The sequence below is a fragment of the Elephas maximus genome, chromosome 11 (genome assembly GCF_024166365.1).
Source record: "Elephas maximus indicus isolate mEleMax1 chromosome 11, mEleMax1 primary haplotype, whole genome shotgun sequence".
In the NCBI taxonomy this organism is placed as follows: Eukaryota; Metazoa; Chordata; class Mammalia; order Proboscidea; family Elephantidae; genus Elephas; species Elephas maximus.
Window position 1 is genome coordinate 106,941,301 of NC_064829.1, and position 12,879 is coordinate 106,954,179.

At 44.3% G+C, this 12,879-nt stretch overlaps 1 protein-coding gene across 3 annotated transcripts in view; it reads left to right on the top strand.

Moving 5' to 3' along the window:
* The window catches only part of XRCC1 (X-ray repair cross complementing 1), a 41,898-nt gene that overhangs the window by 13,048 nt on the left and 15,971 nt on the right, over window positions 1-12,879 (top strand). For 2 of the 3 annotated variants that reach the window (XM_049900099.1, XM_049900100.1), the window contains one exon: window positions 10,653-10,763. In XM_049900099.1, the coding sequence (XP_049756056.1) occupies window positions 10,653-10,763 (111 nt within the window). Of the gene's footprint in view, window positions 1-9,463; window positions 9,575-10,652; window positions 10,764-12,879 lie in introns of all 3 variants that reach the window. The other variant, XM_049900098.1, reaches the window with a different exon arrangement.

Genomic DNA, 12,879 nt, shown 5'->3' on the forward strand with positions numbered 1-12,879 from the left:
TTTTTTTACTTTTGTTTTGCTGCTGAGAAGTCAGCTGTCAGTCTAATATTTATTTCTAATTCATTAGGTCTGGGGTGGGCTGTGAGGTTCTACATTAGTAACAAGTTCCTGATGATGCTGAAGCCACTTGTCTGCAGAACACATTTTTCGTAGCTGTGATTCAGTGGACTCCCCACGTTTTTTTATTGCGATAAAATTCGTGTAACATAAAATTCACCATTTTAACCATTTCAGAGTGTCTAATTCAGTGGCTTTTAGTATGTTTACAGTGTTGTACAACCACCACCACTATCTAATTCAGAACATTTTCATCATCCCAAAAAGAAACCCTGTACTTATTAAGCAGTCACTTCCCATTGCAACCCTCTCACCATCCCTAAACAAACAAACAAACCTGTTGCTATCAAGCCAATTTCAACTCATAATGACCCTATAGGACAGAGTAGAACTGCCTCATAGGGTTTCCAAGGAGTGTCAGGTAGATTTGACCTGCTGACCTTTTGGTTAGCAACTTGGCACTTTAACCACTGTGCCACCAGGGCTCCCGCCCCACCCTTGGCAACCACTAATCTACTTTGTCTCATTCTGTCCATTTCATATAAATGGAATCATGGAACATGCGACCTTTTGTGTCTGGCTTCTTTCACTTAGCATCTTTTTGACATTCGTCTATGTTGTAGCATGTATCAGTACTTCATTCCTTTCTAAGACTGAATAACATTCCGTTGTATGGATACACCATGTTGGTTTATCCGTTTATCAGTTGATGGACATTTGGGTTGTTTTCATGTATAAATGTTTGTGTCAGAATTGGTTTTACTTACGAAGAAGAAGAAATACAAGTGAGTGTGTATGTTTGTTTAAATTAGAAGTATGCAATACCAGCCATTCATCTGAAACAGAAACATGTACATCCTACCAGATGTAGGCCCTGTGCGCTGTACTGTGAGAATAATAAAGATGTTGAGTTTTTACCTCAAGAATTGAGGTGGGGAGTTGACAAGCAGTGTTGGTACCAAACAGTATTGGCAGTTGGGTCTGAATTGCTCCGCTCGTTATTGGCTATGTGTGACACGTGAGCTATTTATTTAAACTAGATGAGCCTCACTTTCCCCATCTGTAAAACTAGGGTGGTAACAGACCTCTCCTCCTAAGGGTTCAGTGATGCCTGGCCCAGGACTAGAGCTTGGCTAACTGTTGCAGACAGAATAATGGCCCCCAAAGGCGCCCAGGTCCTAATCCCCAGAACCTGTGAATACACTACCTTACATTGCAGAAAGGACTTGGTGGGTGTGATTAAGTTAAGGATCTTGAGATGGGGAGGGCGCAGAGTGATCACAAGGGTCCTCATAACAGACGGGAAGGCAGAGAGAGAAAGACATATGATGGAAGCAGAGGTTGAATTGATGCCTTTGCTGGAACGAGGCCACGAGCCAAGGAATGCAGGCAGCTTCTAGAAGCTGGAACAGGCAAGGAAATAGATTCTTCCCCGGAGCCTCTAGAAGGAACACAGCCCTGCCACACCTTGATTTTAGCCCCATACATTTCTGGCCCCCAGAACTGTGAGATAATAAATCTTTATTGTTTTATTAAGCCACCGAGTTTGTAGTAATTTGTTACTGCAGCAACAGGAGACTACCCCACCAAGCACTTGGCACACGGTGAGCAATCTGAAAGCCTTAGCCATGATGATGCCCTGGTGACAGATGCGGACACTGAGGCAAGGAGCAGGGAAGTGACTCACCAAAGCCACTTGGGTAAGGGAAGGCAGAGCCAGAGTTACAACTCAGGGGACATTTGTCCCTTCAGCAAATGGCCATTAGGGGTTTTCCCATCCATCCGTCTGTTCACTCATCAGGAGTGTATTGCTGGCCTAACCAGTAACCTTTTGCCCTTGAGTTGACTTCAACTCATGGTGACCCCCATGTATATCAGAGTAACACTGTGCTCCATGGGGTTTTCAGTGGCTGATTTTTGGGGGGAACTAGATTTCCAGACCTTTCTTCTGAGGCACCTCTGGGGGAATGGAACCACCAACGTTTCGGTTAGCAGCCCAGTGCATTAAACGTTTGCACCACCTGGGTACTCATTGCCTCTCTACTATATTGTTGTTGTTGTTAGGTGCTCTTGAGTTGGTTCCGACTCATAGTAACCCTATGCACAACAGAAGGAAACACTGCCCGGTCCTGTGCCATCTTTACAATCGTTGTTATGCTTGAGCTCATTGTTGCAGCCACTGTGTCAGTCCACCTCGTGGAGGGTCTTCCTCTTTTCCGCTGGCCCTGTACTCTACCAAGCATGATGTCCTTTTCCAGGGACTCATCCCTCCGACAACATGTCCAAAGTATGTAAGACGCAGTCCCGCCATCCTTGCTTCTGAGGAGCATTCTGGTTGTACTTCTAAGACAGATTTGTTCATTCTTTTGGCAGTCCATGGTAAATTCAATATTCTTCGCCAACACCGCAATTCAAAGGTGTCGACTCTTCTTTGGTCTTCCTTATTCATTGTCCAGCTTTCACATGCATATGATGTGATTCAAAATACCATGGCTTGGGTCAGGCGCACCTTAGTCTTCAAGGTGATATCTTTGCTCTTCAACACTTTGAAGAGGTCCTTTGCAGCAGATTTGCTCAATGCAATGCGTCTTTGGATTTCTTGACTGCTGCTTCCATGGCTGTTGATTGTGGATTCAAGTAAAATGAAATCCTTGACGACTTCAATCTTTTCTTCATTTATCATGATGTTGCTCATTGGGGCAGTTGTGAGGATTTTTATTTTCTTTGTGTTGAGGGGTAATCCATACTGAAGGCTTGTGGTCTTTGATCTTCATTAGTAAGCGCTTCAAGTCCTCTTCACTTTCAGCGAGCAAGGTTGTGTCATCTGCATAACGCAGGTTGTTAATGAGTCTTCCTCCAATCCTGATGCCCCGTTCTTCTTCATATAGTCCAGCTTCTCGGATTATTTGTTCAGTATACAGATTAAATGGGTATGGTGAAAGAGTACAACCCTGGTGCACACCTTTCCTGACTTAAACCAATCAGTATCCCCTTATTCTGTCCGAACAACTGGCTCTTGATCTATGTAAAGGTTCCTCATGAGCACAATTAAGTGTTCTGGAATTCCCATTCTTCACAGTGTTATCCATAGTTTGTTATGATCCACACAGTCAAATGCCTTTGCATAATCAATAAAACACAGGTAAACATCCTTCTGGTATTCTGTGCTTTCAGCCAGGATCCATCTGACATCAGCAGTGATATCCCTGGTTCCACGTCCTCTTCTGAAACCAGCCTGAATTTCTGGCAGTCCCCTGTTGATATACTGCTGCAGCTGTTTTTGAATGATCTTCAGCAGAATTTTGCTGGCGTGTGATATTAATGATATTGTTCTATAATTTCCACATTCGATTGGATCACCTTTTTTGGGAATAGGCATAAATATGGATCTCTTCCAATCAGTTGGCCAGGAAGCTGTCTTCCATGTTTCTTGTCATAGACGAGTGAGCACCTCCAGCGCTGCATCTGTTTGTTGAAACATCTCAATTGATATTCCATCAATTCCTGGAGTCTTGTTTTTCGCCAATGCCTTCAGAGCAGCTTGGACTTCTTCCTTCATTACCATTGGTTCCTGATCATATGCCACCCCTTAAAATGGTTGAATATCGGCAAATTCTTTTTGGTATAATGACTCTGTGTATTCCTTCCATCTTCTTTTGTTGCTTCCTGCATCATTTAATATTTTCCCCATGGAATCTTTCACTGTTGCAAATCGAGGCTTGAATTTTTTCTTCAGTTCTTTCAGCTTGAGAAACGCCGAGCATGTTCTTCCCTTTTGGTTTTCCATCTCCAGCTCTTTGCACGTCGTTATAATACTTTATTTTGTCATCTCAAGACGCCCTTTGAAATCTTCTGTTCACTTTTACTTCATGAAATCTTCCTTTTGCTTTAGCTGCTCGACGCTCAAGAGCAAGTTTCAGAGTCTCCTCTGACTTCCACCTTGGTCTTTTCTTTGTTTTCAGTGACCTTTTGCTTTCTTCATGGTTGATGTCCTTGATGTCATTCCACAACTCGTCTTGTCTTTGTTCACTAGTGTTCAGTGCGTCAAATCTATTCTTGAGATGGTCTCTAAATTCAGGTGGGATATACTCAAGGTCATATTTTGGCTCTCGTGGACTTTCTCTGATTTTCTTCAGTTTCAGCTTGAACTTGCATATGAGCAATTGATGGTCTGTTCCACAGTCGGCCCCTGGCCTTGTTCTGACTGATGATATTGAGTTTTTCCATCATCTCTTTCCACAGATGTAGTCAGTTTGATTTCTGTGTGTTCCATCTGGCGAGGTCCGTGTGTATAGTCACCATTTATGTCGGTGAAAGAAGGTATTTGCAATGCAGAAGTCGTTGGTCTTGCAAAATTCTATCATTGCTTCTGTCACCAAGGGCATATTTTCCAGCTACTGATCCTTCTTCTTTGTTTCCCAACTTTTGCATTCCAATCGCAAGTAATTATCAATGCATCTTGATTGCATGTTCAATTAATTTCAGACTGCAGCAGCTGATAAAAATCTATTTCTTCATCTTTGGCCCTAGTGGTTGGTGCGTGAATTTGAATAATAGTCATATTAACTGGTCTTCCTTGTAGGCGTATGGATATTATCCTATCACTGACAGCATTATACTTCAGGATAGATCTTGAAACGTTCTTTTTGACGATGAATGCAACACCATTCCTCTTCGAATTGTCATTCCCAGCATAGTAGACTATATGATTGTCCGATTCAAAATGGCCAATACCAGTCCATTTCAGCTCACTAATGCCTAGGATATCGATGTTTATGTGTTCCATTTCATTTTTGACGATTTCCAATTTTCCTAGATTCATACTTCGTACATTCCAGGTTCTAATTATTAATGGATGTTTGCAGCTGTTTCTTCTCATTTTGAGTCGTGCCACATCAGCAAATGAAGGTCCTGAATGCTTTACTCTATCCACGTCATTAAGGTCGACTCTACTTTGAGGAAGCAGCACTTCCCTAGTCATCTTTTGAGTGGCTTCCAACCTGGGGGGCTCATCTTCCAGCACTATATCAGACAATGTTCTGCTGCTATTCATAATGTTTTCACTGGCTAATGCTTTTCAGAAGTAGATTGCCAGGTCCTTCTTCCTAGTCTGTCTTAGTCTGGAAGCTCAGCTGAAACCTGTCCCCCATGGGTGACCCTCCTGGTATCTGAATACCGGTGGCATAGCTTCCAGCACCACAGCAACACACAAGCCCCCACAGTACGACAAAGTGACAGACACGTGGGGGTCTACTATATTATTAGCTGACATTTATGGATTGCTGTGTGCCAGGCACTGTTCTAGAGACTTTATGCTTTTCTCATTTAATCTTCATAGCAACTTTATTAGATAGAAGTTGTTACTGTCCCCATTGTACAAGTTAGGAAGCTGAAGCACAAGGGGTGAAATGAAGCCATCGGCTCCACGATCAGTAAGGAAGTAAGCCAAGCTGGGGAGGACCAGCCGCTGTTCTTACACTGATGACACAGCAGGGAACAGCTCAGATATTGTCCCTGCTCCCATGGAGCTTAAAAATGTGGGGGCAAAAAGTAAGTTCACAAAACATCTTGGAACATGGATGAACCTGAAGGACCTTACGTTGAGCGAAATAAGTCTGTCACAAAAAAAAACAAATACCGTGTGTTCTCGTTTCTATGAAATGACATGAACAAATAAATACAGAAACTAGTGTTCATTAGAGAACACTGGAGAAGGACATCATGCTTGGTCAAGTAGCGGGTCAGCGAAAAAGAAGAAGACCCTCAACGAGATGGATTGACACAGTGGCTGCAACAGTGGGCTCAAGCATAAAAACGATCGGGAGGATGACGAAGGACAAGGCAATGTTTCATTCTGTTGTACATAGGGTGGCTGTGAGTCTAAACTGACTGGACTGCACCTAACAACAACAACAATGCTCATTGGTGGTTACCAGTTAGTAGACACTTGTTATTTTTGGTGATGGAAAAAGTAACACCAAATGAGAGTGGAGTGTACATGGCTTGACGAAGGTAAATGATGTTACTAAAAAGTACACAAGAAAAAAGGACCTGGTGGTAACTGCTATGGCATTGAAACCTCAGCAAAAACCACCAAGAAGTATATGTGTGGGTATGTATGTAAACATGGATGTGTACTGATATGTATATCTAGGTGTATGTATACGTATATGCATCTATGTGACTATGCACATAAATATATATAAAAATAATAAAGCACTTAGGGGACACAGTTATGGATACTTCTTAGATGTAACCAAACACCACATGGAATTGGATTTCTGGGTTTAAGGATTAGGACCATAATCTCATGGGACATCTTGGTCAGTTGGCATAATATAGTTCATAAAGTTTATGTTCTACATAAACTAGCTTGGTGAGTAGTGTCTGGGGTCTTAGGAACTTGCATGTGTTCATCTAAGATACACCTATTGGTCTCTACTCACCCAGAGGAAAAGAGAAAAGAAAATCAAACTCAAAGAAAAAACTAATCTACAGGACAAATAGTCTACATGAACCGTGGCCTTACCTACCCTGAGACCAGAAGAACTAGGTGGTGCCTGGCTACCACTACTGACCATTCTAATCAGTGCCACAATAGATGGACCCTGATAGAATGGGAGAAAAATATAGAACAGAACTTCAAATTCCTTAAAAAAAAAAAAAATCCAGACCTACTTGACGGGTTGATACTGGAGACTCCCGGATTCTATTGCCCTGAGATACTCTTTAAACCTTGAACCAAAACTAACCCCTTTGGTCACCTGGTAGCTAAATAACAAATTGGCTCACAAAATCATGAATACTACCCATGAGTATTGTGTTCCTTTAAAAAATCACCTGCATGAGACCAGACAGCCAACAATTACTTTAAAACAAAGATGAGAGTGTAGGGGGACAGGGAAACTAAAATGGAAAATGGAACAACCAGAACAGAAATAATGAGAATGTTCACGCATTGTGAAGAGTGTAACCGATGTCACTAACAACTTGTGTAGGAATTGTTGAATGGAACCTAAACTGCTGTGTAAACCTTCACCGGAAACACAATAAAATATTATTTAAGAAATGAAATTAAAAGGTCAGGAAAAGCAAAGTGAGGAGACGAGCCAGACACTAAAATGTCACTGTATTACAAGTCTATAATATCAAGTAATGATAATGGAAAATAAAGCAGGGTTAGGAGATAAGGAGTAGCACTCTGTAGGAGGTGAGGGAGGCTACTTTGGTTGGTCAGGGAAGAGGTGACTACGAGCAGAGACCCACAATGGAAGGAGCCAGCCTTGGGAAGTATGGGGTAAAGTGTTCCAGGCAGGAAGAGTGGCAAGTGCAAAGGTCCTGAGGTGGGAAGGAGCTGGCTTGTTCTTGGACTGAAGGAAGGGTTTCTTAGTCATCTAGTGCTGCCATAACAGAAATGCCACAAGTGGATGGCTTTAACAAAGAGAAATTTATTTTCTCACAGTCTAGTAGGCTACAAATCCAAATTCAGGGTGTTGGTTCCAAGGGAGGGTTATCTTTCCCTGTTGGCTCTGGAGGAAGGTCCTTGTCCTCAATCTTCCCCTGGTCCAGGAGCTTCTCAGGTGGAGGGACTCTCCCACGCCCACCCCGCCCAGTCCAAAGGATGCACTGTGCTCTTGGTGCTGCTTTCTTGGTGGTATGAGGTCCCCTACTCTCTGCTTGCTTCCCTTTCCTTTTATCTCCTGAGAGATAAAAGGTGATGCAAACCACACCCCAGGGAAACTCCCTTTACTTTGGATCTAAGTAAGGGTGGTGTTACAATCCCACCTAATCCTCTCCACATAAAATCACAATCACAAAATGGAGGACAACCACAAAATAAATACTGGGAACCGTGGCCTAACCAAGTTAATACACATATTTTTGGGGGGATACAATTCAATCCATGACAGAGGGGGAGTCACCAGCATGCCGACTGGCCTCAGCCTTTGGGAAGGCCTTTCCCTGAACACTGCCTCCAGCAGTCCAAGCACGTCCAGTGGTCGGTGGAGGAGCATGTGTGAATGCTGCAGCTAGTCTGCCTGGGGTTGGGTCCCAGCTGTGCCACTCACCAGCGGTGTGACCTTGGGGAAGTTACCTAACCGTTTCCTGCCTCGTATGTCAGCTGCTCGTATGTAAAATGTGGATAATAATAGCATCTGCCCAGCAGAGTGGTTGTGGAGGAGAGTAGATGCATCTGGGGCGCTCAGATGTATTCTGGGGTAAAAACATCACAAAGTTCAATAAAGCAAAAAGCAAGGTTTTATTCAGCATATGTGCAAATAGGCAAAAGTAGGAAATGGACAAGCATGCTGCCAGAGCCATGTCTGCCCCAGTCCAAGGAAATATTACAGAATAAGCAAAACTGGGAAAATAGACAAGCCTGCTGCCAGAGCCATGTCTGCCCGAGTCCAAGGAAACATTACAGAATAAACAAAACTGGGAAAACAGATGGAAACCCAGGTGTCATAGTGGTTAAGTGCTACGGCTGCTAACCAAAATGTCGGCAGTTCGAATCCGCCAGGCGCTCCTTGGAAACTATCGGGCAGTTCCACCCTGTCCTATAGGGTCGCTGTGGGTCGGAATCGACTCGACGGCACTGGGTTTTTTGTTTTTTTGTTTTTGAAAACGGACGACCATGCTGCCAGGGCCATGTCTGCCCTAGTCCAAGGAACGTTTTAGAATCATCAGTGTATGTTAACATTACAAATAAGCAAAACCATTCAAAGCTTCGCCTTTTCACAGACTGGCTAAAAACTGCCAAATCATGGTGATTCTACATTTTGAATTGTCTTTCTTAACAGTCTTTGGTACAGGTTTAATTCAGTAAGGACAGTCAGGAGGTCTTCATCGGTCCAACAGATCTTACTGCTCACTGTTGTTAGGTACCATCGAGTCGGTTCTGACTCACAGCGGCCCTGTGTACGACGGAATGGAGCCCTGCCTGGTCCTGCACCATCCTCGCAATCGTCCTTAATGCTTAAGCCCATCGTTTCAGTGACTGTGTCAATCCGTCTCATCGAGGGTCTTCTTTTTCGCTGACCCTCTGCCAAGCATGATGTCCTTCTCCAGGGACTGGCTCCTCCTGACAACGTGTCCAAAGATTGTGAGATGTAGTCTCACCATCCTTGCTTCTAAGGAGCATTCTGGTTGTATACTTCTTCCAAGACACACCAAATACTCATAAAAAAAAGATTAAGAGTGGAAAGTGTGTGGGTCTTTTGTGCTGAGTTTTATGATTTGTTTATGTGAAAGGTTCCATAAAAGATGTTTTCCAAGATTGTCCTAGGTGTTGTCTATGTACTTCAGGGCCCAGCTGATGTGTCCTTGTGAGTTCAGCTCCAGCTGGGTCACATTCTTTATGCTCAAGGACAGGGAGTAATGGCTCCAATATTATCTCCTAAATCAGATGTCAGCTGCAGTGATGGTGGTGGTTGTTATTCTGTGTCATCTCAGCTCCCTTCACAAGGATTATGATGACCCTCCCCTTTCATGTGTGAGGAAACTGACTCTCAGCAAGGTTGGTTATGTCACCCAGGGTTGCACAGCTCAGACATGGCGGGGATGCTGCATTTGAAAGCAGGCTTGCTTCACCCCCAAGTGCAGGCCCCTGCCTCCCAAGTAGGGATCTTCCGGATTGTAGCCGTGTGCAGGCGATGTCTGGGGAACCTCCTGCCTGGGAGGCTGTGGAGCATGTGGGAGGGTCAGGTGGTGAGAGGTGAGCGTGTGGGGCGGTGGGCTAGGGACCTTTGAGGGCCCTGATAACTCAGTGTTTAGAATCGTGATAAAAGAGCCCCATGCTGGAGGGCAGGAGACTTGCCTCCGCCCGTCCTAAGTGCCCGCACCCCAGCACTGCCTTCCATGTCTTCATGACAGATCCTTTGGGGAAGCCCTTCTAGAGGTAGGCCTTTCCTCCCCTCAACAAATAATTATCAAGCATCGACTGATAATGCCTCCCGAATGACGGCGGTCGAGTGCCTACTACATGCCGCCCTCCTGTGGCCACAGCGCTCATATGCATGATGTTATGTATGTCTCACAACAGCCCTGTAGAGTAGCTTTGGTGATCACCCCCAGTTTACAGATGAGGAAAACTGATGCTCCGAGAGGTTAATTGACAAGGCCATATGACTCGTGTGTGGCTGGGCTGGAATTCAAACCCAGGATTCAGTGGTGAGCAAACCTAGACGAGGCCCCTGCCCTCAAGGGGCTCCCACTGAGTCCTCTGTGGTTGGGGACAGGGCAGCAGGTGTGACATTTGTCTGCATGATTATTTGCACAAACATATACCTCTGGTGAGCACTACCAAGGAGAGCTTGGTGGCACGTTGTAAGGGGTTCTGGTAGAATCTGGAGGGGTTGGTGAAAGAGGGTGGTGAGTGGAGTTTTATGCATTCATTCAGCATTTTTCATGAGCTCCAACTCCCAGCCAAGCCCTGTGCTGGGTGCCAGGGACACAGTGGCACTACTCAGCCCTGGCCCCCCACTCTCACAGAGTTGACATTCCAAGGGGACATGGGGTCCAGAAGGGGATCATCACTATCCAGAGGTCCCAAGGACAGAGCAGGCATTGACAGCAGGCTATCCTCTTCCCTGCAGCTGGAGAAGGAGGAGCAGATACACAGCGTGGACATCGGGAATGACGGCTCCGCCTTCGTGGAGGTGCTAGTGGGCAGCTCGGCCGGAGGGGGTGGAGAGCAAGACTACGAGGTAAGCAGATGGCCCGGGTGTTTTCCTTTAGGCTTCAGGGTGAGTCACACCTGCTCGGTGCCCTCTTGAGCATCCAAGTGAAAAGAGACAAAGAACAGACACAGGGCAACAGCACATGTCAGGGAAGAAACCAAGTTTGCATAGAGGTTACAGAAACAACCAGAGGCCCTTGTTTGTTCCACGGTCCAGTCACTGCTTGAGAGAAAACCTGCTTTGCTCGGGTCTCAGAGGTTCTCCACAAATGCCACGGCAAAGTGAGACTCTGCATTGATTGCGGATGCCTCGGTAAGTCACTTTATTTGCAACAAATCTTTTCAAGAAGGAGTGCCTTTAGCTGCACCCTGGACACGAAAGGACTCAGCACAGTCCTCTTCTTACTGGTGGAGTGAATTGGAGCTGGCTTTGTGAGGTCATAGTTAGCCAGCTGGTTATTCGGTAAAATGTTGGCAGGTAGAAATAAGCCCAGTGATCATCCCAGTTTACGAGAACAAGCAGCCCAGTTTTCTACATGATACATTTTTTTCCTTGTAGTGAAAAACTGCTTTTAATTGAGGTGTATTTGACATATAATAAGATGTATAGATTTTTAAAAATGTTATCGTGCTTTAAGTGAAAGTTTACAATTCAAGTCAGTTTCTCATACAAAAACTTACACACATATTGTTATGTGACCCTAGTTGCTCTCCCTACAATGTGACAGCACACTCCTTCTCTCCACTCACTGTTTCCTGTGTCATTCAACCAGCTCTTGTCCCCCTCTACCTTCTCATCTCGCCTCCAGATGGGAACTGCCCACATAGTCTCACGTGTCTGCTTGAGCTAAGCACGCTCCTCACCAGTATCTTTTTTTTTTTTCGGTTTTTTAAATAATTTTTATTCTTCAAATGACCGTTTCATACTTAGTAATTAGGACTTTTTCTTGAAGATTTTTTTTATTGTGGTAAAACATACATATTATAAAATTTATGATCTTAATCACTTTTAAAGTGAACATTTTTATTGTGTTTCTTCTATTTTCTTTTTAAAATTTTTAATGTGCTTTCAGTGAAAGTTTACAAATCAAGTCAATCTCTCATACAAAATTTATGTACACCTTGCTATGTACTCCTAGTTTCTCTCCCCTTAATGAGACAGCACATTCCTTCTCTCCACTCTATATTTCTATGTCCATTCAGCCAGCTTCTGTCCCCCTCTGCCTTCTCATCTCACCTCCGGACAGGAGCTACACACACACAGTCTCATGTGTCTACTTGATCCAAGAGGCTCACTCCTCACCAGTATCATTTTCTATCTTAAAGTCCAGTCCAATCCCTTTCTGAAGAGTTGGCTTTGGGAATGGTTCCTATCTTGGGCTAACAGAAGGTCTGGGGACTATGACCTCTGGTGGTCTTTCTAGTCTCAGTCAGACCATAAAGTCTGGTCTTTTTTATGAGAATTTGAGGTCTGCATCCCACTGTTCTCCTGCTCCTTCAGGGATTCTTCTTTGTGTTCCCTGTCAGGGCAGTCATCGGTTGTAGCTGGGCACCATCTAGTTCTTCTGGTCTCAGGCTGATGTAGTCTCTGGTTTATGTGGCCCTTTCTGTCTCTTGGGCTCATAATTACCTTGTGTCTTTGGTGTTCTTCATTCTCCTTTGGTCCAGGTAGGTTGAGACCAATTGATGCATCTTAGGTGGCCACTTGCTAGTGTTTAAGACCCCAGACACCACTCTCCAAAGTGGGATGCAGAGTGTTTTCTTAATAGATTTTATTATGCCAATTGACATAGATGTTCCCTGAAACCATGGTCCCCAAACTCCTGCCCCTGCTACGCTGGCCTTCGAAGTGTTCAGTTTATTCAGGAAACTACTTTGCCTTTGGTTTAGTCCAGTTGTGCTGTCACCAGTATCATTTTATTTGTTACAGTCAAGTCTGAAGAGTTGGCTTCGAGAATGGTTTTAGCTTTGGGCTCTCAGAGAGTCCAGTTGCCGTCAAATGGATTCCGACTCATAGCGACCCCATGTGTATCAGAGTAGAACTGTGCTTCATAGGGTTTTCTTTTTTTTTCATTGAACTTTGTTTTAATGGGTCTCAAAATTTAGACTTTGGTCGAGTTGTTCCATAAGGTTTTCAATGGCTG